General features: G+C 37.5%; 1 protein-coding gene across 8 annotated transcripts in view; it reads right to left on the bottom strand.

Annotated features, from left to right (window-relative positions):
* Nucleotides 1–25671, bottom strand: part of cntn6 (contactin 6) — a 344808-nt gene that overhangs the window by 94700 nt on the left and 224437 nt on the right. For all 8 annotated transcript variants that reach the window (XR_010002549.1, XM_062969725.1, XM_062969724.1 and 5 more), the window contains one exon: nucleotides 25536–25638. Coding sequence is in view for 7 of the 8 variants with exons in the window: in XM_062969725.1 (XP_062825795.1) it covers nucleotides 25536–25638 (103 nt within the window). In the remaining variant the exon portion in view is untranslated. The remainder of the gene's footprint in view (nucleotides 1–25535; nucleotides 25639–25671) is intronic.

The raw sequence follows: 25671 nt of genomic DNA, 5'->3' as shown, positions 1-25671 counted from the left end.
TTTCAACAGTGAAGATTAAAGCTTTTAGATATTTTGGACAAAACCCTGAATCCACGAGTTTACTACATAGTGTTTGACTCTGCTGATAGACAGGTTGAAGCATGTTTTTGCTGTGAAAGGACTCTGCTGTATATTTTTGCTTGCTTCTGGGACACTTGCTGTCCAGCTTACAGCAGTTTGGGGAGGTCATTATTTGGAAATTATAAATCACTTCACAAACCAGCATCCTGTGTACCAAAATTCTCATCATATTACATAGAATTTTCTGTACAGAAAGCAATATTTTCTGTGAAGAGAATGATTATTTCAAATGAGAAATGTTGTACAAATTATGACTGAGATCTAGGATTCTTCATCAGAGTTTTCTGACATTTAAGCAACTTTTTAAAAAGTATTTTTCAAATATTTTGGGTATTCTTTGGATTCCTACTCCTTTGTCTGCAAGAATACATGAATTATTTTTGTAAGAAAGTAATTATTTGGATAATCCTAGTACATGCTAATATATTTTTGGCTTGTGGGGGGAAATAAAAGAATTTCCAAGTGATAACTGACCCAATATCCTGTGACAGGAGGGAAAACAATTTACTTTGATCAATTTTTCTGGAATGAAAGTACCCAAATTATACCTTGAGAAAGATTTGACTGGTGAATACTTTTATAATGTTTAAAAGCTACAAAATATGCTACTTGTCAGGAATACCAACTCAGGCATGAGAAGAATTGACTAACTGATCATCCTGACATGAAAAGCAAGGATGGGAGGGAGGGGTAAGGAGAGGAGCTGGAACAGAGATAAGGCCCATTTGGCTTGGCTGTTATGGGAACCTGGAAACTGGGGATGTTGGAATGTAACCTGGTTGGAAGAGGGTGAGAGTTTTCCAAGAGTAGAACCAAGAGTAGGTGGTGTGGAACAGATTGGTAGAACTAGTTTTTTGAATTCTGGCAAGAAGAAAAATAAAGGCTTGTTTCCAGTGACTATATTGTGTGTTTTACTTCAAAGACCTTCCAGATTCTTACACTAGTGAGATATAAGTACTACACCAAAATAATGGGCAGATGAGAGCTTAGAAAACTTAATCCACTTAAGAAACAGGTGTTATTGGTTTGAGGATTAATAATTCATAATGGTAGAGGAAATTTGGATTGAGAAAACCATAATTTCAAAGATGGCTATGGCTGGTTCACCACACACACAAGTTCTTTCATGGTAATTTTTTAAAAAATCTTCCTATTTTTACCATAGAATTTAAGTTGCTCGAATCTGGCTCTGTTAAAAGCTGTGGCTGAACATATATTAAAATTGGAACAATAACAGTTAAGATACAGTACTCACACTGAATTGACCCAGGATTTGAGGGTTGATTTTTTAATTAAAATTTCTAGATGTATACATGAATATATAGGGTAGGTTGATTTTTTTAATGTAAAATTTAGAAGAAGAGCTCTTTTAAAAGTAGTGTTAAGAACAAGAAGGAGAGTGCATTAAAGGTAAAGGTAAAGGTTTCCCTAACATTAAGTCCAGTCATGTCTGACTCTGGGGGTTGGTGCTCATCTCCATTTTTAAGCCGAAGAGCTGGCATTGTCCGTAGATACCGCCAAGGTCATGTGGCCGGCATGACTGCATGGAGCACCGTTACCTTCCCGCCAGAGCGGTACCTATTGATCTACTCACATTGGCATGTTTTCGAACTGCTAGGTTGGCAGAAGCTGGAGCAACAGTGGGCACTCACTCCGCTCCCGGGATTTGAACCTGGGACCTTTAGGTCTGCAAGTTCAGCAGCTCAGTGTTTTAACACACTTCACCACCGGGAAAAACTCAGATCAAGGAAATCTGGGCCTTGAGAAGAGTTGTTGATGAACAAAACTCTCATCCGTACAATCACAATAAGTCAAAGCTGACTTGGTAGCACAAGACAAGAACAAAAAATAGTCACTGGAGAGTAGTTTTAAAAGAATCAATAAATTCTATATGAAGCAATGAACCTCCCAGATTAAAAAATACAGGACAGCATCAGGAGGAGAAATGTCTTACATATATATAGTACTGATTATGCCATGCTAATCCCCAGATTTCTTATATCAGGGATAGGAAAAGAAATTTTCTAATCAAGCATTTCCTAAATAACAGGCCCTTTCCATTGCTTCATAAACACAGATAATGAATGCACAGGAAAGTACTGGTGGACCTCACCCACTGTCAACACTTTGGTGCCTACTTGTTCTAAACGAGTGACTCTTTCAGAGTTTTCAAGGATAAATCAGTACCTCTTGATTCTAGCACTCCATGAAAATGTCTCTGTAATCCATAGACTGTCTTGAATTGGACTTGTCTACCTCTTCCTCTTAAATGGAAAATACCAGGATTTAACTATCAATGCAATGTTGGTCTTCTACCACTGAGTTATAAGCGGACTAGTTCTTCACTGTCACTTGATATTTTTCATTTGTAATGTCAACATGGGCACTAGTCTCCATACACACTATCAAGAAGCATTGCTCTAATTGGAATTCTTTTTTCCAACGTTCATCATTGCTGTTTACTGTGAGACATTTTGTGACCAGGTCAAAGAAAACATGTAATTGGAATAGACATGGAGTGGATTGATATAGATCGTGGGTGGCATTTATGAGGTATCACAGGTTTCTAAAGTAATACCACGTATTTAGCTATGGGCATATGATTTCTATTCCATTCTAAATATGTTCATTTCAAATAATTATTATTTGGTGAGGACATTGCTTTTTATTTTATTTTATTTTATTTTTTTAAAAGCGCTCACCCCCCCAAAAAACCAACACAAACAAAACACACAAAAAATCAACAGCACTAATTTTAGAAGAGAAAGGGAGATTTGAATGAACACATTTGTGCTTTCTTTACCTAGAAATACACGATTTATAAATTTTATAATCCCTAGCTGACAAGTTTACTATACTATAATTTCTGGAATATGAAGAAAAAATTGGCATCGAATCATCAGAGCTAGAAGCAGCACTCCTTAAGGAGAGGACTTCTCTGTCAACCTGTCAACTCAGGTTTATTTTGCTCTGTGAGAAGTTTGCCTTGTTGTTTTCTTTTCCATACAAAATACTCGTAATTACTTCCTCAGGGATATTACTCAATTAAGTCCTGTCCTTCTCCTCTTTTGACTCCCCCCAGCTGCATCCTTCTCCTTTTAATTTTTCTTCTTGTCATTCATTTGTACAATGTCAAGTGTCCTTTATTCACAATGCCTGCTATAAGAAGTGTTTTGGATATTCTGGAATATCTATATTTGCATATATATGTACACAATGAGATATCTTGGAGATGGGACCTGAGTCTACAATCAAAATTTATGTTTCATATACACCTTATATACATAGTCTGAAGATAATTTTATACACAACTTTAAAAATAATTTTACGTGGGAAACAAAATGTGTGTACATTGAACCATCAAAGAGCAAAGGTGTCCCTATCTCAGCCATCCACGTGATCGATTTCTGAGTATTTTGAATTTCTGGATAAGGAATGTTTGACTTGTAATTGATTGTATTTGTTCTACTTCATGATACCAAAGCTGTCTGACACATAAAAGCCAGTGACTAGAAAGTACCTTGGTTTAACAGCAGTTGTAATACATTTGCTTTGATAAATTAAGTAGTAAGTACCAAACAGGGCCATAGCCAGAAAAAAATTTCGGGAGGGGTTTTGAAAATTTTGGGGGGGGGGGGGTTGAACCCCTAGCACATACCCCTCCCCGCTACAAACCTGTCAATATCTGCTTGAGATACTGCCTGGAGGGACTCTTAATGTTTTGCATTTCATAGACTTAGCATGGGGATTTGGTTAACCAGTTAAAATTCATGAGTAAATGAGATTTTTTTTATAACTTGAAAAATTTCGGGGGGGGGGGGTTGAAACCCTAACCCCTCCCCCCCCTCGCTACAGACCTGGTACCAAACACATGGTTATGCTTTGGCCTCTCACAAGGAAAGAACCTTTATTCTAGAATAAGCTGCTTGGAAGTAGGCAAATAATATAAGCTCTATGTAGCATCACATATACACCAAAACATGTTACTGAAATATGATGTTCTTTCTAGATCCTAACACTAGTTTTCATGGAATGGCTTATGTTAATATAATGTGAATTTCTCCCTTTCTTTGGCTTCTTCTGGACCCTGAATTCCCTTGTTCCCACCAAATTTGCTGTGGAACAAAAGAGAGTCCGCATGGATGCCATGAGAAATTGAAAATATTCCATCAAGAATGTTTATTTATTGAGCAGACGGATAATGTTGAATGCAGCCAAATGTCTATTGCAAAACACAGCATAGTCACTACTTCTATGGCACTAGATGCAAAATCCCAGTTCAAAGAAATTGCAGGCAAACAGTAGTCTACTTAGCATTAAGAAGCAAAATATATTTTGTCTAGAAAAAATATTTAGGTCAAGAGGAAATAAACAAAAACATACAAGTGTTTGTATGTATTTGCATAGCCATTTTGGTAAGTGAAGGCTTTCAAATGGGAACTTGTGGTGCATAATGCAAAGACAGAAAATCTGCATATATTGATATGTGTGTTGGTGCCTGCAAATCACTTGACAACTTATGGCAACCCCATGGATTTCATAAGGTTTTCCTAAGCAAGAAATACTCATAGGTGGTTTGTCATTGTCTTCCTTTGAAATATAGCCTGGAGCAATTGGTATTCTTTGGTAGTTCCCCTTCTCAAGCCTGATCCTGCTTAGCTTCCAAGATCACATGGGATCTAGTGCAGTAGTTCTCAACCTGTGGGTCCCCAGAAATCCTAACAGCTGGTAAAGTGGCTGGGATTTCTGGAAGTTGTAGGCCAAAACACCTGGGGACCCAAAGGTTGAGAACCACTGATCTAGTGCATTCAGGCGATTTAGTTCTATTGTAGAGATGTATAAGGAATGCCAATGTCCAAGTTCTCTAGGCTGCTTTTTTGAAAAAGCATTACATCTAAAATATAGCCTATATTTTTACATATACACAGGCTCAAGACACTAAAAGAAAGTGTACATCTTCTGGACAAAGACAATATGAAGTGTGCATTTTGTTCTGGTATTACTGAGGAACAGAAGAAAATGCAAAGGAATTGTATATCATGTAATTGTAAAACAAGTGGAAAACATCTAAAGCCATTGCTGGCTAGTTAGGGCAATTTGCATCAATTCTATGAAAAGTCTCTTCTCATTAGGATCTTCGAATGTCAATAAGAATCCTGAAGAGCTTGGCTATTTTAAGTTGTGACAGGAACTTACTGCTGTCCTCTCCACTGCAAGGATTTTGTCAAGGAAGAAACTGCTAATTGCCAAAGGGGCAACTGGCATATTTTCAGAACATAGGGTCATAGAATCATAGAGTTGGAAGGGGTGCCACAGGCCATCAAGTCCAGCCCTCCCACTCAACGCAGAATCTCCAGCAAGAGCATCCTCAGCAGGAAGCTGTCCATCTGCCTTTTCAAGATGTCCAGAAAAGATCTACCACCTTTTAGCAATGTGTTTCAGTGCTGAACCACTCTCACTGTCAAGTAATTTCTTCTATGTTAAGCTGAAATCTATCCTCCTGTAACCTAAGAACATTACACCTGGTCCTACTCTCTGGGGCAGAAAAGAATGCTGCCCATTCTCTTTCCATCTCACTATAAGAGTATGGCGCCCCGATGGCGTAGTGGATTAAAGCCTCGTGACTTGAAGGTTGGGTTGCTGACCTGAAGGCTTCCCGGTTCAAATCCCACCCAGGGAGAGCGCGGATGAGCTCCCTCTATCAGTTCCAGTTCCATGCGGGGACATAAGAGAAGCCTCCCACAAGGATGGTAAAAACATCAAAACATCTGGGCAACGTCCTTGCAGACGGCCAATTCTCTCACTCCAGAAGCAATTCAAGTTGCTCCTGACACACACACACACACACAAACTATAAGAGACTGAGAGGAACCAGGAACCTGAGGTAATTTGTTTTTTTAGGGCAAATCCACCCTTCTTCTTCTACCATTTTTGCTTTTAGATAGCTTATTATTGTTCAAATATTTGGGTTCCTGAATCAGCCCATTTTCTTTCTTTTTGTTAGTGATGAGTAGAGAAGTCATGATTAAGATATGTGGAAAATTCTGTTAATAAATTGTTATTAAATAGTGACCTAGAAGTGAATGTGTGCTTTGAAGAAAGGACATTGCAAAGTTTCATAATCCTGTCCATTCCAACTCACCTACCTTTCCTTTTCCAGCCTTTTAAAACTGAGCAGAGCTGATTGGATTTTGTCAGGCTATATACACTGATTTCCACTCGTATCTGGTTAGAACAAAGTTATGTACTAAACTTTGCACATCTTAAATGTTCCAGTTCTTAGATAGCAGGAGGAGGAGGAGGAGGAGGAGGAGGAGGAGGAGGGAGGAGGGAGGAGGAGGAGAATTTTCTAAATATGTACAAGACAGAGAGAAAGAAATCTTGCCATGGTGATACATGTCCTAATCTCATTTGGATTACTTGCTCCCTGAGCACAATTCAAAGTGCTGGTTATGACCAATAAAACCCTGCAAAGCTTAGATTCAGGCTACTTGGGCTGTAAGATTGTCAGGAGAGGCCCATCTCTCACTATATTCATAGAACAGATGTTGAGGAAATGAGATAAGACCTGCTTGGTGGCTGCCTCTGCCTCTAGGCTTTGGGATTCTTTTCCTAGGAATGCTAGAATGCTACAATTTTTTTTTAGAAAAACAACTTCTGGAACACTTTTGAAAACTTAATGTTTTATTGTATTATTTTTGCACTTTTCATAATTTATACATATGTTTTGACTTACTGTATTTAGAATATTATTGATAGTTAAATTTATTTTGATGTTAGGCTTCTGCAAGTTTTGTATTATATTTGCTCTATATGCACAGATGACAATCACATTCAAGAATAAAATATGAATAAGAATGAAAATAATTTATAAATGCAAATATGAGGCAGAGTGAATTTAGAAGTGAACATATGCAAAAATGATTGCTGAATCCATAAATATCAAAGCTGTTTCTGCATACTGTATTATTTGACACCTAATGAGTCATCTGATCATGCCTGCTTCAACTACATTTCTATACCTAGTTGTTTTTGTGCACTGTAGTCATGACACACAAAACAAATTGATTAAGTAGGAATTTGGAAACTATATTTTCTGCATTAGTTTTGTTTTTGAGTGGGTAGTTCATTGTGGTTAAGTTTATAGTTATTCATTTTTTCTAAAAGCCATCTGACTTTTGGAGATGTTGAGCTACTTTACAATGAAGTGTTTGTTGTCTCCTGTTTCTCACAAGTCCAGGAATATATAAGACTTTTCTCATGTGGTTTTGCTTAGAGGAACAACACCTAACTCCTTGGTAGGAGAAATGTGTGCCATAGAAAAATACTGTGAAGTTGAATCTTCTCAGACACAATTTATATGTTACTAGCTGTGTCCAGCCATGCATTGCTGTGGCGTTGTCCTAAGTGGGTTTTTGTCTGTGAATGTTGTAATTAGTCACCTTGATTAGGACTGAATGGGCTTGCAGGTTCAAAACGTGGTTGTTTCCTCACTGGGGGAATCTTTTGTTAGGAGGTGTTAGCTGGCTCTGGTTGTTTCCTGTCTGGAATACCCTTCTTTTCAAAGTGTTGTATTTAAAATACATTTATTGTCCCCCCCCCCCCCGACAAAATATGATTAAAAGCAGGGGTGGTGAGGGGTAGATGAAGAGGGAATGTGGGTGTGTGTGAGATGATGGGGAATATGGGAAGGGAAGGATTCCATGGGGGGGGGGGGGTAGGGGGATTTTAATTAACTTCCATTCTCTTTCTTTGGGGGTTATATGGGGTTTTTTTAGTCTCTTTTCTTTCTATGCACATCCTTTTGTTTCTTCTTCACACGTGGATTCACTTCTCATGCATCTTCCATTTTATTTAATTATACATTTCATTTTTTCTTGTTTCATATATTCTTTTACTAGTGTCCAGTCCATTATTTTTTCAGGGATTCCCTGGTGATTTTTAAGTTGTTGAGTTAAATTGCCCATGTCCATTATATCTAATATTTCAGTATCAATTCCTCTGTTGGTGGGATTTTTTTGGTCTTCCAACTTTTGGCATAGATTATTCTAGTGACCATCACCAGAAAGGTGAATAGAATATCTCTGTTTCTGTCTGTTTCAAAATTTGTCATACCCAATAGAAAATATTCTGGTTTCTTTTGGATCTTAATGTTTAATATTGTCTCTATTTTTGATGGATTTCTTTCCAGTAATTGTTTGCTACCTTTCAAGTCCACCACATGTGGAAAAATGTGCCCACATGTGATTTGCATTTCCAACACTTTTCCTGTACATTTTTGTAACATTTTGCTAATTTCTGGGGTGTGATATACCACTGTTACATCATCTTATACCAATTCTCTTTCAGATCAAATGAGTACGTATATATATATATATATATATATATATATATATATATATATATATATGTGTGTGTGTGTGTGTGTGTGTGTGTGTGTGTGTGTGTTCAAGCATCTCTCCCAATCTTACATTTGGATCGAATGTCCTATATTTGCCGCACATTTTATCATACATTCTTTCACTGTCTCTGTTTCTGTTGACCATTGTAGTAATATCTTATATATCTTAGTGATTTCTTTCTTTTCTATTTGGACAATTCTGTCTGAAACAGATTCTTTTTGCATGAAATCTAATTTTTTGTCTTTATTAAAATATTCTTTTAGTTGTCTGTACTGAAACCAAGAGACATTCTTATTCAACTCTTTGATCTCTTCTTGTGCTTTTAATACGTAGTCCCCATTTTCTTTTTGCTATATTTCCCTATATACTGGCCATTTTTCCCAAGCCAGTACTCTTCTTTGAATGGCCTCAAGCGGGGAGATCCATATTGGAGTTTTTGGATATAGTCTGTTTTTATTTTTTCCCCAGACTTTGATTATTGATGACCTTATGAAGTGGTTGCCAAAATTCTTTTTGATTTTTCTTCTGTCATACCATAAATATGAATGCCAGCCTCCTCTAAGGTTGAATCCCTCTTGTATTAATATTTTCATTTTTTTTTTCAAAGTTGTCCATTCCTTTATCCATACTAATGCACAGGCTTCATGATATAGCTTCAAGTCTGGTAAACTGAGACCCCCCTCTCTTCTTTTCATCTGTTAAATTTCTGAACTTTATTCTTGGTTTCTTTCCTTGCCAAATACATTTGGCAAGGCATTTGTTCCAATTTTTTAAAAGTTTGTTCATTTTTTAAATAGGAATTGTTTGAAATAAGAGTAATATTTTTGGTAGGATATTCATTTTTATAACTGATATTCTGCCTAAAAAGTGAAAGATTTAAATATTTCCAATTATCTAAGTTCTTTTTTATTTCTTTCCATTTCAGTTCGTAGTTGGTTTTTTTAGTAATTGTGCATTTTTGCAGTGATGTTTATCCCCAGATAATTAATTTTATTTGTAATTTGTAGTCCTGTCAGCTCTGCTAGTCTTCATTGTCTTTTCTTAGATATATTTTTCCCCAGGATCATAATTTTCTTCTTGTTTATTCTGATTCTCTCTAACTTTCCATATTCTTCTATCCTCTCTGTCCAATTTTGTATATTGCTTTGCGGGTCCTCCACAATGCAGATCAGGTCATCAGCAAAAACTTTTATTTTGTATCCTTTTTTATCTTTGCTCCCATTAAATATTTATCTTTTCTTATTGTATTCATCAGTACCGCCAGAGATAATATAAATAGTAATGGTGATAGAGGGCAACCTTGCCTTGTTCCTTTATTAATCATAAAACTCTTTGCTTCTTGACCATTTATTGTAATTTTGGCTTCCTGATATTCATAGATCACTTTAATTGCATTTGTAAATTGGTAACCCATATCCAATTCTTTTATGACTATCATTAAGAAATCCCAGTTCACATTATCAAACGCTTTTTCCAAGTTATCAATGCACATTCTTTTAAATTATTCTTTTCATAGTATTCTATTATATCAATTATTGTTTTTACCATTATCTTTTTTATTTCTCTAGGGGAGGAAACCAGTCTGATCTTCCTTTATCCCATCTTTCAGAAAGATTTTAAGTCTCTCAGCCAAAATATTTGTGAACAATTTATAATCTATATTTAATAATGAAATTGGCCTGTAATTTCTTACATCCATTGGATCCGAATTTTCCTTGTGTATCATCGTTATGTTTACTCTCCTCCATGAGTCTGGGATTTTTTTATTTGTCAATGCTTGATTCATTATTTTCTTCAGAATGGGAACAAGTTCTTCTTTAAAATGTTTTGTAATATATTGCTGTAAAGCCATCCAGTCCTGGTGCTTTCTTAGAGTCTACTTTTTTTAATAGCCCAATTTGTTTCTTCTTCGATATTTCTTTAATACTTCTCTCTGTTGATCTGATATTTTTTGTAAGTTCTGCTTGTTTAGATATTGTATTATATCTTCTTTTTAAATATGATTTTGGGAATATAATTTCTTATAAAATTTGTTAAATTGAATAATGATGTCTTGATCTATTGTATAGCTCCTCCTGTCTGAGCTTATTTTGGTGATATGTTGGGATTGTCTTTTTTCTCAATATTTTTAGCTAGCCACTTCTCCGGCTTATTTGCATTTTGGAAATGATTTTCTTGAATATTTTTTTTTTGTACAATCGTTCAATTTCTAGGAAATTTCTTTGCTTCTAAACCTTATCTACACCTTAAATCCTTTGTATTCCTTTTAAATTCTTTTTCTGTTTTTCTTATTTCTTCCATTATTTTGTACATTTCCATATTGCACTTTTTGTTTCTTAATGCTCTTTGTTGTATTAGGTGGCCTCTCATCACTGCTTTGCTGGCATCCCATACTACCTGAATTGGAATATTCGGGGTTTCATTGATCTGAAAATAGTCTTTTATAATTTCCTTATTCTTGTTTGTATCTTGCTCTGTCTTCAATAAGTTTCCATTTAGTCGCCAACTCCTCTGCTTCTGAACCTAGTTAATTGTCATTTCAATAGGGCAATGATCTGAGTGAATTCTGGGTAAAATAGTTATCTTTTGAATCTTTGTAGTCCAAATCATATCAATTCTTGACCAGCTTTGATGTCTGTTTGAGAAAAACATAAAATCTTTCTCTCCTTCATGGTGGGTCCTCCAGGTGTCTTGTAGATTATGGTCCTTTAGAAAAGTTAAAAAGGTAGATGGTAAATTGCTTGAAGTATTCCCTTTTAATTTATTTTGGTCTAATCTTTTATCTTTTTTGGAGTTGACTACTCCATTGAAATCTCCTAATATTGTGAGTTCATCATATTCTTCTTTCAAGATTGGTTCTTTTAATTTTTTCACAAATAATGTCTTTGGTGCAAATTAATATTTTGTGATCTCTGAGTGTTATTTATTTTAATTTTTTTTACTGTCCAGATTGTAGAGTTTTTTAATGCTGGCTGCCAGGTTTTGTTCCTTTTGATGGTTACCGGGAACCTAATAATAGTAATAATAATAATAATAATAATAATAATAATAATAATAATAATGACTCTGAGGGGGAATCCTGCGTAGGGAGGTGTTATCTGGCTCTGGTTGTTTCCTGTCTGGAATATGTCTAGTTGTGCTTGGCCACGCATTGGTGTGATGTAGTCTGTTGTTATGGAAAATAATGTAGTGGAAAGCAACCTGTGTTTGAAGCTGCAAGGCTGTCCAGTGCTATTCAAGGTGGGAAACAGAGGATTCCTATAGGTAGGAAGGAGCCATGCAAGTGCAGTTTATGTATCTGTGGAATAATGTCCAGTGGGGGGGGGGGTCATGTCTGCCTGAGGCAAGTGTGAATGTTACAACTGGCCAGCTTGATTAGCATGCAATAGCCTTGTAGTTTCAAAACCTTGCTATTTCCTCCCTGGGGGTATCCTTTGTTGGGATGTGTTAGCTGGCTCTGGTTGTTTTCTGTCTGCTATTCCCCTGTTTTCAAAGTGTTGCCCTTTATTTAGTTTCCTGGTTGTAGAGTTTTGTAATGCTGGGAGCCTGGTTTTGTTCATTTTCATGGTTCACAGCAACCCAATAGTAATAGTAATAGTAATAATAATCATAGTAGTAAGTAGTAGTAGTAATGATTCTGAGGTGGAAGGTGTCCAGAGAAAGAGGGCAACTTAGAGGATGAATAATTCCTCTGAGGAGCATCTTAAAATGTTGAGTCTGTTTACCTGCCGAAGAGAAGATTGAAAGGAGACATGAGAGCCATGTATTAATACTGTCCGCTGCTTTCCAGGGTGAGGGGAGGTCTTTGAGCCTGTGTGGCTCCAGGTTGGGTGTGAGTTGTTTGCAAAGCCATTTGGCTCCATGCGCCGCCGCCCCCCCCCCCCCGCCTACCCACTCCCTTCCCAAGTTTGGGGGAAGCTGGTTAGGCTCCATTCTCCCCTCTGCCTCTTGTCCAGTGCCTTCCTGGGTGGGAAGAGGTTCTTTGAGGTGTCAAGTTGTGTGTGGTACATCTCAAAGCCATTTCCCTCTTTCACTAGCCATTTGCTGCCTTCCCATGCTGGGGAGGCCTTCCGAGGCCTCTGGTTCTCTTCCTCTCACTGTGGGTGCTCTCTTCTGAGGGAGCCATGTCCTCGGTGTGCAGTGGCTGTTGAAGCCCTGCCCATCTGGCTAATGTCACCAAGTTTCCCGGGGGACCTCTGTGCATGCGTGGTTAGTAATTTTTGGTTTTGGGGCATTTTCTGTAATTTGGAACCTAAATTCATAGGGCTTTTTGATGGAAAGACATAGATTAGATGACAGTGTCTTTTGTAGCCAAATTTGGTGTGATTTGGTCCAGTGGTTTTTTTTTTTACTCCATGGGAATTACACATATTACATTTAGATATAGATAGATAGATAGATAGATAGTATGGCCAGGATCCATCAGTGGTCTTTCACTGCTAGAGAATGGTGCAGTGATTTGAGAGTTAGGCTAAGATTCTGGAAGACCAGGATTCGAATATTTGCTTGGTCATGGAAACCCATTGAGTTGCTTTGGGCAAGTCATACTCTCTAAGGCTGAGAAAGACAATGACATCTACCCTCTGAAAAAAGTTATCCAAAAAAACCCCTTAGGATTACCATAATTCAGAAATTACTTGAAGCATATAACAGCAAGCACTTCACAATATGTGCAAAGAACTGGTTTTAAAAAGCTGAGAAATCGTACAGTGAAAGCTTTTCTCTCTATTAAAAAATCTCTACCCAATTCCCATATCAACATTCTGTACAACAAACTGGAAAAAATCAAGATAATGTTACAATTCTGGAACTAGACATACAAAAACAACTCTCAACAAAATTAAATATTGGACAAAAATCCTCTAAGCAATATAAAAGTATAAATGAGCTGCAGTTTAGTCCTCTGAGGGAGGAACGGTTTTATCTAGCATAGAAATCCATGGGGAAGAAAAAGATCATGAACTCACACAATAAGACTGTAAATCATCTAGGCCTATGCTGACCAAAACAGAGAGGTTAGTTTTTTTTTCACAGAGACTATTTTTCTGTTCCACCAACTCCCACACAATATAATTAATTAGTGACTTGGAAGTTTTTCCCCTATCTACAACTCAAGCAATGTTTTAACAACCATGACATCAACCAGGAAAGCAGCACATAGGCATGATTTCAGTCTCTATAGCATAGAAATGGACATTGCACACAGTAAAATTCCTTTCAGCATTACAGAGAGAGAGAGAAAGTCTAAGAGGACCACTTCTGGAAACTGGAACTGGCTTTCTACATTTGCTCCACTGTTCCCAAGCTGAGGTAATAAAAAGAGACATGATGTATTATACAGTCTTATCTGTATTGTATGTGATTTCATCCACAGGATCAGACACAATTCCAATATAATTATTGGAAGAGGCAGTCAGGGAGGGGTCATTGTTGCCAAGAACAGGAGGTGAAGAAACACATTTTGATGGCCCCAGCCTTCAGATCTCATTGCAGAATATCAGAAGGACTCAAGCAGACTGGTAAAACAATTCCTCAATGACATACAGGGCTAAATTTACATGGACACGACAGGAACCTGGACAAAATGTCTGCACTTGAACATGAGTCACTCATTGTCTTAGGAACTGGCATTATCACTGTATCTGAATATTAGGATGCAATGTTATATTCCTTTGTAGAATGAAACATTCAAGTCTTTCTGTTTCCTAAACACATGCATGCAACTAGCCTTACTGTTGCCAGTCCATAATTTCACTATTAATTAATACAGTAGAGTCTCACTTATCCAACATAAACGGGCCGGCAGAATGTTGGATAAACGAATATGTTGGATAATAAGGAGGCATTAAGGAAAAGCCTATTAAACATCAAATTAGGTTATGATTTTACAAATGAAGCACCAAAACATCATGTTAGACAACAAATTTGGCAGAAAAAGTAGTTCAATCCACAGTAATGCTATGTAGTAATTACTGTATTTATGAATTTAGCACCAAAATATCACAATATATTGAAAACATTGACTACAAAAATGTGTTGGATAATCCAGAACATTGGATAAGCGAGTGTTGGATAAGTGAGACTCTACTGTAGCTAGGAGTGAGCAGGGTAAGTAATTTGTGGAGTCTGTGGTGTGGAAGGATGCACCAATGCAACAGTTATGTTAATGTTAGTATTCATCTGTTTATGAAAGGCAAGTAGCACTCTTAAATTTTCTTACAAACAATTGTCTAAAAAGAATCAAAAGGATATGACTTTGAATAGAAATATTTGAAATTTGGTATGCCTGTGTGACACATGACTCCCCTTCATTGCAAAAAGACTGCTTAGTAGTGATCCATTAGGGCTGAGCAATGAAAATATTTTAAGAAGGAAAACATGAGCTCTTATGAAATGAAAACATTAAAAATTAATACTCCAAGAGTGGCTTGGCTCTTGTTCATTTTAATAAGTGTCAGTATTTTACATGATCATTTAAGCACTGTGAAAAAATACAGAATTTGAATAAATGGAAGACTACACTTTATGACCTTAGTTCTACAAATACCCTTGAACAAGTGGTTATAGGCTTGGTCTAAACACATCCTTTGCAAACCAGACTCTATCAACTATGTCCCCTATGGCCTTAAGAATTAGTTTTCTGGTTGTTGTTAAAATATTTGATCATGAACAGAAATTGGATTTTTGGCATTTCTGAAGGGATCAGAAAACAAATAAGAAAGTCTGCTCCAGGAAGGCTGTGGATCCAAACGGATTCCTAATCACTCCTGGGGACATCCCTTTGGCAGGGGATCCCGTTAATGTCATTGTTGACCTCTGAAATAGGGAAATGATCAGAATGATGGATATGTTCCATTCACTTCCCCCCCCCCTCATACTCTCTCCCCCCACCTTCACCATTATTTCTCAGAAGCCAATGGAAGGGAGGCAGTAAAAACAACAAACAATAGTCACACATATGTACACAATCCTGAGCTTTGGTTGCATACAGGAGCCCCTTGCTGATGTGATTGCGCCATGTTTCTTTTAAAAATATGTATATCCTGGGTTGCTCACTGTATGGCAATGCCATCAAAGTCACAAATGCAAACATGGTTTTTGTTTTATAAGAAATGACATATTCTCAGATATGCTGTACTTGTAGCTAACATTCCTTTATGCTCCTCCATAAATAAAGAAGCTAAGAACATAAATGTGTGTCTCTGGTTACAAGGATAAATCTATAGTTAATGTGTTGTCGAAGGCTTTCATGGCCAGAATCACAGGGTTGTTGTATGTCTTTCGGGCTGTGTGGCCATGTTCCAGAATGCTTCTGGAACATGGCCACACAGCCCGAAAGACATACAACAACCCAATCTATAGTTAGTTTGTCTGGAAGTGCAAAGCAGCACTGGATGCAGTCATTGCCTTTATTAATATTCTGCAGAACAGACAGCAGGCTCAGGAATCTATAAGTTACCAAATTAAAATGAGAAGAAGAAAAATATTTTCCTTGAAGTGACAGGTCTAGTCACACTGGACATCAATTTCATGTTGACTGAAACAACATAGGAATCACCAATAAGCAAACGTTGCCTGTTCTTTCCAATAAAAGCATAAGAATACTCAATCATAGAAATATCTGGGTGGCATCTGTCAGGTCACTCATCGAAGGCACTTCATAATAAAATTAAATTTATGGTTCAGACAATTAAGACAATGCGTGATGAAACAAATAAGACAAAGCAGAGATTAGAAAGCCAGGGTTGCTATTGGCATCAAACACTGACAGGAGAAAATAATTAAGTTCCTAAAAGGCATAATCATTAAGTAGTTCAACATTCTGGTTATCTTTGCTTGATACTTTAGATTAAGATGCTGGATAAAATAAACATGCATGTAAAGTTCTATAAAATCAGTTCAACTTTCTTCCAAAGAAACGTGATCATAACGTGCATCCATGGGAGGAAGATAAATGGGACAAGTTGCCTGGTATACCTTCTGCATTCCTGCTGAGATGGAGAGAATAAAGGATGCAAAAAACAAACAAAAACAAAAGAAAAACAATGGGACAAATGGCAACCTAGACACACAAGGCCATTCTCTCTAACTCTTGCTCAAGAGAAAATGAGTGGCAGCTACATTTAATGATATCGGCGCAAGAGTAGGGTAAAAGATGGAGATAATGTTGGATGACAGAATGATGGTAAATAAAAGATATATGTGAAAATAGAGGAACACAGAGGAAGATTAAAGAACAGTGCCTTCTGGGTGTTGCTTAGAGCAGTAGTAGATGCTGGGGTGAGCACTTGAAAATATGTTCATACTTACATACACACACACACACAATTCAATATTGTGCATAGGGAAAGGCAGAATCAAATAAATGAATACAATTTTTTAAAATACAATAAACATTAAACAATAAACTAAATGATCAGACATTTATATCATGTAGAAAACTCCACCAATTACTATTTGTTGCGTTTGAATTAAGTTTAATGGGAGATCAGGATTATAACACCTTTCAAGATTGGCTTCATAATATAATGAAATAATACTTTATGCTCTAGACAGGGATCTAGTCATAGTATTTCTTCTTTGTCTGATTTTTCTTTAACTATATTGTTGCTGTGTGCCTTCAGTCACCCCAGGACTAAGTCTCAAGCTGCTTTAGCTGCTATGGCCATCCCATGGCTAGTGAGGAGTGGGGAAGAGACTAAAGTCATCCAGTTTTGTTGCCATTGTCAGATACAAAACAATTACATAACCTTTAGATATCTGTTGGAGTTCCCTGGAGGTCGGGTGGATTATGCTGTCATTTTGTCGAATCAGATGTTTCTCAGATGATCCTGTCTCCTCACTCTTTCTATCAGTAATGGAACAGCCACTAAGAGTCTGTAGCACATCTAGAGACAGGCTTAAAGGGCGGGGGGGGGGGGGGGGAGGGGGGGTATAACACCAGAACTCAAGATTTTCTTTGAAGTTGAATAGAGGGAACATAAGACAGGCAAAATAACTTATTCAAAGAACAAAACTGTGGCACACACTGCTTTAGGATATAGTTATGGCTGCCAACTTGGATTGGTTTAAAAGAATATTGGATAAATTCATAGAATCATAGAGTTGGAAGAGACCTTGTGGGCTATGCAGTCCAACCCCCTGCCAAGCAGCAGGAAAATTGCATTCAAAGCATCCCCGACAGATGGCCAGCCTTTGAATAAATGCCTCCAAAGAAGGAGCCTTCACCACAATCTCTGCAGAGAGTTCCACTGTTGAACAGCTCTCACAGTTAGGAAGTTCTTCCTAATGATCAGGTGGAATTTCCTTTCCTGTAGTTCGAAGCCATTGATCCACGTTTCTAGTCTCCAGGGCAGCAGAAAACAAGCTTGCTCCCTTCTCCCTATGACTTCCCCTCCATCACATCTTGATCCATGGCCCTCATCATGTCTACTCTCTGCCTTCTCTTCTGCAGGCTAAACATGCCCAGCACTTTAACCCGCTCCTCATAGAGCTTGTTCTCCAGACCCTTGATCATTTTAGTCGCCCTCCTCTGGACACGTTCCAGCTTATCAACATCTCCCTTCAATTGCAGTGCCCAGAACAATTGCAATGCAGGACACAGGATGGAACCCTGCGGCACTCCACTCGTCACTTCTTTCCAGGATGAAGACGACGCATTGGTGAGCACTTTTTGGGTGTGTCCGCTTAACCAATTACAGCTCCACCTACAGTAGTTTTGCCTAGCTCACCTTGACTAGTTTGCCAGAAGGTCATGGGGGATCTTGTCGAAGGCCTTACTGAAATCCAGATAGGCTACATCCATGGAGTTCCCTCAATCTACCCAGCTTGTAATTCCATGGAAAAATGAGTTCAGATTAGTTTGACATGACTTGTTTTGGTAAACCCATTTTGACTATTAGCAATGACTGCATTTGTTTCTAAGTGTTTGCAGACCTCCTCCTTAATGAACTTTTCCAGAATTTTGCCTGGTATCTATGTGAGGTTGACTGGATGGTAATTGTTTGGGTCATCCCTTTTTCCCTTCTTGAAGATAGGGACCACATTCACCCTCCTCCAATCTGCTGGGACTGCTCCTGTTCTCCAAGAGCTCTCAAAGATGATTGCCAGTGGTTCTGAAATAACTTCCAATACTCTTGGATGTAGTTGATGTGGCCTTGGAGACTTGAATTCGTTTATAGTTGCCAGGTATTCCTGAACAACTTGTTTCCCTATTTGGGCTTGGATTTTCCTAATAATTCGTCCATTTGAGGTTGAGGGTGGCTTTCCTTTTGTGAGACTGGTGCAAAGAAGGCATTAAGTAGTTCTTCCTTTTCCCTATCCCCTGTCAGCATTACTCGATCTTCTCCTCGTAGAGGCTCTATTGCCTCAGTGTACTTCCTTTTTCTTCCAACATAAGCAAAAAACAAAAAAAAAGCCCCTTTTATTGTTTTTAATGTCCCTGGCAAGCCTGAGATCATTTTGCCTTTTAGCCTTACAAACCTTTTCCCTACAGGACTTGATTATTCATTTGAATTCTTCTTTGGTGATTGGCATGGATGGCAGGGCTATCAACAGCCATTGGTCAGGGGAGCTATCTGATATTTAGCATATCAGTGATAATATACTTATGTTTGTCAGTTTAGGATGTGTGAGATGGTGGGAGCAAAAACACTCATGACCTGCTAGTTTGCAAATTGAAAAAAATAATGCAATTGTGATGGTGGCAGTGATGGTTATTGTGAAGAGGAGGTGGTAAGGAAGAAGATAATCATGATGATTGATGTTTTAGGAGAGATTTAACATAATATTCCCTGAATTTGTTTTTAATGACAAAAATGGTGGACATGCACAGCACATGAATACAAGCACACTTAAGTAAACTATTATAGATAATAAACATTGGATATGGGACTAAGAGCCCTTCCATACAGCCATATAACCCAGAATATCAAGGCAGAAAATCCCACAATATCTGCTTTGAACTGAGTTATCTGAGTCCACACTGCCATATATTCCAGTTCAAAACAGACAATGTGAGATTTTATTCAGCTGTGTGAAAGGGGCCTAAGATGCAGTAGAGACTACCAATGAGAGTGGAAAGAAAGGCAATTTTCAGCAAAAATCCTCTTCCTCTTCTATCTCTCATGCTGTTCTTAAGGATCCTTTTCAAAGGAGCATTGCATATTGCAAGATGGTGCATGAACAAAATAGGGAATCTCGCTTCCCTTTCTCCATCACAAAAGGACTATTGCCAGACTTCTAACAAGATTCAAACCAATTTCTATCTTATGCTGGTTCCTCTGCTGTAAATCATCTCAATAATTTTTGGCTTTCAGAATTACTCTGTGTTTTTTAATCTAAATTTTCTGAAGACTTCTTTTGAATGATATTTATCATAATCTTGTTTTTTTATATTTGAAAGCCCCATGTATCATGTATTTCCTTGCCAGATAGTGGGCTTATTGCCCTATTTTCTCTTTCTGAAATGACTCTTTAGTTTGTCTTTTGCAAATAAAAAGGAATCACTGGTTCATCTTATCGCCAAGGTAAAGTGTCAGCTGTAGACTGAACTTTAATGAAAAACTTTATTTCTGTAAATTTTTGGGATTTTTTTTCCAAACAATGTAATACAGAAAACATGTTTCATTTATTCAAAACTATTTCTTTTGTGTCTATGCAGATTTGCAAATTTATACTTACTTGAATATCTGAGTATAAAAAATTCATACAATAAGTCATGTCAGATTCCTTTAACTGGATAATAACCACAAGTGGGTTTATTATTTTCTTAGCAAATGGAGTTCTAGATATAACTTTTGTGCCCTATTGAGCCAACTAATTCTGTTATTTTTCTTTTAAAAAAATACCTAAACTCTTCTGTAGTTTTAATTTGTATGTCTCTTTTTTCCCTTTTACCTAATTGGTCTTTGTTCTGTCAGGTACTTCACTATAATTGTGTTTTCAGCTGCCAAATAATATAAAAGACAGCAAAAGCAAAAATAATCCTTTGACCTTCATTTTTTGAAACTAATCCCACTAAAAGATAATGCACACAATGTGTGCTTTTTACTTATAATAAGGAATAAGCAGAGACCAGCGCTGAAATGATCCTTTGAAACATACAAGGAAATCTTTCAGAGTAAGATTACTTTCTTAGCCAAGTTTACATTGCTGACTAGTAATCTAATCAAAGCATTTTAAGAACTATTTTGTCAAATGCTTTAGAACAGCCTTCCCTAACATGGGGCTGTCCAAATGTGTTGAACTATAATGCCCATCATCTTTGCAATGGGCAAGAGGGGTCATAGCCTAGCATGTAATGAATGTGTCCTGCAAAACAACAACAGCAACACAATAAAACTGAAATTGTTGGAGAAAAGAATTCAAAACAAAATAACTCCTACATTTTTATAATATGGTGTTTTTATATGACAGTTGGAAAGGAATGATGAGACTAGTTAAAAAAAATGACTCTTTATTTTTAAGCCTCCCAGGCTTTGAAAAAATTGAATATGGAAACTTTTCCCCCTCTCTAGTGCCCCTAATTTTTAATTTTGTTTGTGTGGGTATATTGCAACTTCTATTTTCCATTCCATATTTTGTGTCATTGAATGACCAAATGACATAAAATGATAAATGTGCTTAATAAAGCCAAGTGCAACACAAACAAATAAATTTTCTAATTACTGTTGGCGCCAAAGACAAGTGAGGTAATTTAGGAAGACACATGCTTCCAGTGGAATGAATGGCTTAAGTCTGTCAAAAGCAAGATGTGGATGAACCATGTGCCTTCTTTACCAGTCTATTAGCACTTCCATGTAGTTTCCTAAATCACTATTAGACTTGCAGAAAACATGTTGTTTATATTTTGGGTTAAAAGAAAATAGGAAAGCTTAGTTATTTTAACCAGTTTGAAAGGTGATAGCAAGCATTCTTAATCTGGATATGGGGATTCAACCTTTTTGTTAAGGGAATGTTCAAAATAATGCCTTATTGATTAGACTTGAGCCCAAACAGTTTGGACGAAAATGATTTGTAATATTTGGTGGTCCGTTTTATATAATATCCAAAAACAGAACAGGGAGGAGGGAATCACAAAGCCTGGCATAACAAATAAAGAGAGACAGATTTTTTCAGTTCTGGAGAGGAAGGCGTTAAGTCTGCAATATACCTGAGGCAGAGACCTACCACATTTTCCTCTCTCCCCAGGAAAGTTCCCTCTTCCTCCAGAGAGGGCCCTGGGAACTCACTTTCCTAGCAGCACTTGCATTGTAAAGTTCCTCTCAGAGCATGATGGGAGTTGAAGTTTATCTCTCTCTCTCTCTCTCTCTCTCTCTTTTTTTTTTTTCTCAGCCAATAAAAAGCCTGGTTGTGTCCATGTTCTGATTGGCTGACAAAGGACATAATCAGTGACTACAATTCCTAGAATCCTCTCTTGTGTTTTGTATTATTTTAAAAAATGTTATGGTTAAAATTAAAATAGTTCTAAATACTCAGTTGATTGGTGAATTGTTTTGAATCTTGGCAAGCCTGCAGTTGTAAATGAGGTCTAAAACAGAGGAAGGTTTCATGCAGATAGCCCTTAAAATGACTGAGGATTGAGCCTTTAAAGTTTCCCATTGTAGCCAATGGGCTGAAACTTTGCTGGATGAAAATGGCAAAACCCTTCCCCATTTGAGTAACTTTCCGATAAACAGAATGAGGGGTCAGCTGACAATGGACCCCAAAACGGCATGCCTTTGACCAAATTGCACTCCTCTGTTATTGATGGGTTATATTATTTGATGTTTGCAGAAGTAGTAAATAAGAATAGATGCCAGGCACCCACAAAAAAAAGGCAAACACATAATAGCCTTTGTATAATGGTCCAACCTTTGTTTAAACATAAGATTGTTGAGTGTATAGAAGCACAGGTGCCGAAGGACAATGAAAATGGTTTCTACAATTGTAAGTCCTATTTTATGAACATTTGAGAGCATCAACAGTGGAGCAGGTAGAATTTGATAGTCCTTGTTTATTTGGAGTCTCAAAAGCCTTTTAAACATGTCCTTCATGAGAAGCTTTTGTGCACTTTATTGTCATACTATAAGAGAGCTCTTGCAGACTAGTTAAAGATAGAAAGCAGAGACCAGCTCATGTAGTAGAAAAAATCATGATTATGGGTTATCTAATAATCAGTATTGAAATTGGTACTAATTCATAAATGGTGTGGCATAATAGATTAGTAGTGAGTCAGAGAATTAGCTTTCTTCCCCCTGTTCCACTGAGGGTGTGGGGCGATTTTCCACCTGCACCAACAGGGACCATTACTGGAAATAGTACTGGTGGAACTATTTCCAGTGGGCAGGGCTGCATAGAACAGCTCATACTTGGAGCTCAGTCTGTGCTTGTCACTGTGACAGCCGTATTGTTGGCCCTGGCACCTGGCCTATTCACTCCAGGTGGCCTCCACATTGCTGGCAGTGGAGGCAGAGATGCAGGTTGTCTTGGGTTTTAAAAAAACACCATGACATCCAGATCACTAGATTAATTAAGTCTGATCTCACAGTTTGGTTGCAATTCTTTTCTGGTTTTAATGGAGTTTCATACTGGAGGCAAGCACTACTGTTACGAAATGCCCTGCAGTTTCCACCCGATGCCTCAGGTGCCCTGGATTTCGGCATTTATTTCAATGGCTATTGTGCCAAGAAATGGCCCGCACATTGGCATACTAAAGGCATAACATCAGACATGACCTTTTGAGAATTTTCCCCCATCCTGGTAGTGGTCAGGTTGTGGTTACAGGAGTTTACAAACTCCACTGTACATTTTTGATGCAATAACATGGTCACCGTTCAGGTTATTAACTCATTGACTTACAAGTCATCAAGAGTTATAGGGATGGTCGATCATTTGTACACTCCACTGTCTGAGACACAACATGTGGTTTTGTGCTTTTCATATAGCAGGGACAGACAACGCTTTACCTGATGCTCTGTCCTGCATGCAAATTTGCACTTTGTGCAACTTGCACCCAATGCCAACATTTGGCAGGAGCCCAAATGAAGGGCCTTAGACAAATTTGTCCCCAGATTTGTGACTCCCATTACAAAGAGCTACTGTTTCATGCAGCTACACTCACAGTTTTTTTGTTTGTTTGTTTTTTTGCTGCACTTAGAGTCAGCGAGTTAGTACTGGGGTCAAAATCAGACCAATCTCAGTGGGCATTGATGTTTGCAGATCTACAGTTAGTACCCAAAATGTTGCACTTGTTCATTAGAAAGTCTAAAACCCATCAAAAAGCTAAAGGATCCTCATGAGCTGCAACAATATGGATTTTGCCTGGTCCAGGCAATGGTACATTATATTCTAATTAGGGATAATACTGCTGGCCCTCTCTTTTGACACCAAGATGGTGTTCCACTCAGAAAATTTATTTTTTTGTTCAGTCATGTCCAAAGTGCTGGGCATACCAGGTCAAAAATTAGGAACTCATTATTTTCAGATAGGGGTCATCTCAACAGCAGAAGCCATGGGCTATGATCTTAGCAAGATTCAAACTTTAAGCAGATGTAAATCCAATGCTTATTGTTCACATGTCCACTGAGTTTCTTTGTATAAAAATGGCTGGCAGACATTTGGGGTGGGAACCTACCTCCTTATCCTTCTACTTTTGGGGCTGGGGCCCTTCTTCCTCCTCCTCTCTCACAGGTAAGCATTTAAAAAAAACATCCCTAAAACTGGATCCATTTGGGCCTGGAGCCCTTGTTCTTCCTCCCTTGCAGGAAAGATATTTTAAACAACCCACCCCCCATGAATTTAAGGCACCATTAATCATAAGACACACCCCATTTTTGTAGCCCTTAAAAAGGGAAAAATGTGCCCTCGAATAGGTAAAATGCAGTATTCCATTAAGGAGAGAATATGAGGAAATGAATTAAAATTAATAGTATTTATATTATCTATAGAGTTGGAAATCAATGTACAAATTTGAGAACCACAACTCAAAAAGGTGTCTGAAGTGCTGATAATGGTGGGGGAAAGTGAAAGCTTACTGGAATAGCTGGATGGAATGGGATGAATCCACTATAAGAAAAATGCAAATGCAAATAATGGGATATGTGAAAGATATATAAAGGACACATGGTGCAAAAATACTTTTATAACTTTTTAAGCTCTATTATTAGTCAGTACTATCTCATAATACTTGAAGACAAAAAAAGATCTAGATAAAATATTTCTTCTAGCAGAAGCAAAAATATGGAACTCATTAGTACAAGAGATTGCTTTAAAAAGATGGATTCTTCATAGTCATGGGGGATAAGGTTACCAATGATTTCCAGTCATGAGTCCTATACTCTATCCCCAATATTAGAGGGAGTATTCCTCTGAAGACTAGTTCCATGTCCTGCTTGGGATCTTCCCATATGCATTTAATTGGCCACTGTGGGAACAGAATTCCGAAGTAAATTGCTGTTTGTACTGACCAAGCTATGATTCTTATTCTTATTATCAGCACTATAACCATCAGAAAAATAATTCCTGGCATATTTATCTGGAGTGAAACATTTAGAATTAATCCTCACATGCAGACACACAGGTCTACAGCTATTTCTAACCCTCTTGACTTTTAAAGCCACTAGCTTTACATAAATGAAACATTAACTGAGGTATTGAAATGATTGCAATAGTTAACAGAAAATGTAAGTTTCTCTTAGTCTTAAGGATTTGCTATAATTAGCATATAGTATTTATCCACTTGAAAAGTCAAAATATAGATCTGGTTATCGGGAGACTTCTAATACTGTATTAAATGTTGAAATGAAAACTGACTGCTGGAAATTTAGCCATTGCATAAATCTTTAGAATAGGAAAAAGCAAAGGAAGTGTGGGTTGTCTAATGAGATGGTATAGCTAGAAGCCCATGGGACCCATAGGCAAAATAATATTTAAACTCTTTTGAGACCATTTGATATCACTCACATCCAAATCAATATCTCGTTCAGTAGACCGTTTTGAGAAATGCTCTTATTTTATTACAACAAATAAGTATTCCGTTTTCTCCCCCAAAGGTAAGATTAAAAGGCTTACTTTCCAAGGGCAAAACATTCCAGTTTAATGGATGAGCCTTTTGCCACCTGTATTGCTTCTGGAAAACGCACTTCAATCTTTGGCTCGTATTCCCCCATCACACCTGTTGAACATCAAAACAGAAAGCACTCCAACC

The sequence above is a fragment of the Anolis carolinensis genome, chromosome 2 (genome assembly GCF_035594765.1).
Source record: "Anolis carolinensis isolate JA03-04 chromosome 2, rAnoCar3.1.pri, whole genome shotgun sequence".
In the NCBI taxonomy this organism is placed as follows: Eukaryota; Metazoa; Chordata; class Lepidosauria; order Squamata; family Dactyloidae; genus Anolis; species Anolis carolinensis.
The sequence above is the reverse complement of the archived record's forward strand: the minus strand, read 5'-3'. Positions and strand labels throughout refer to the sequence as shown.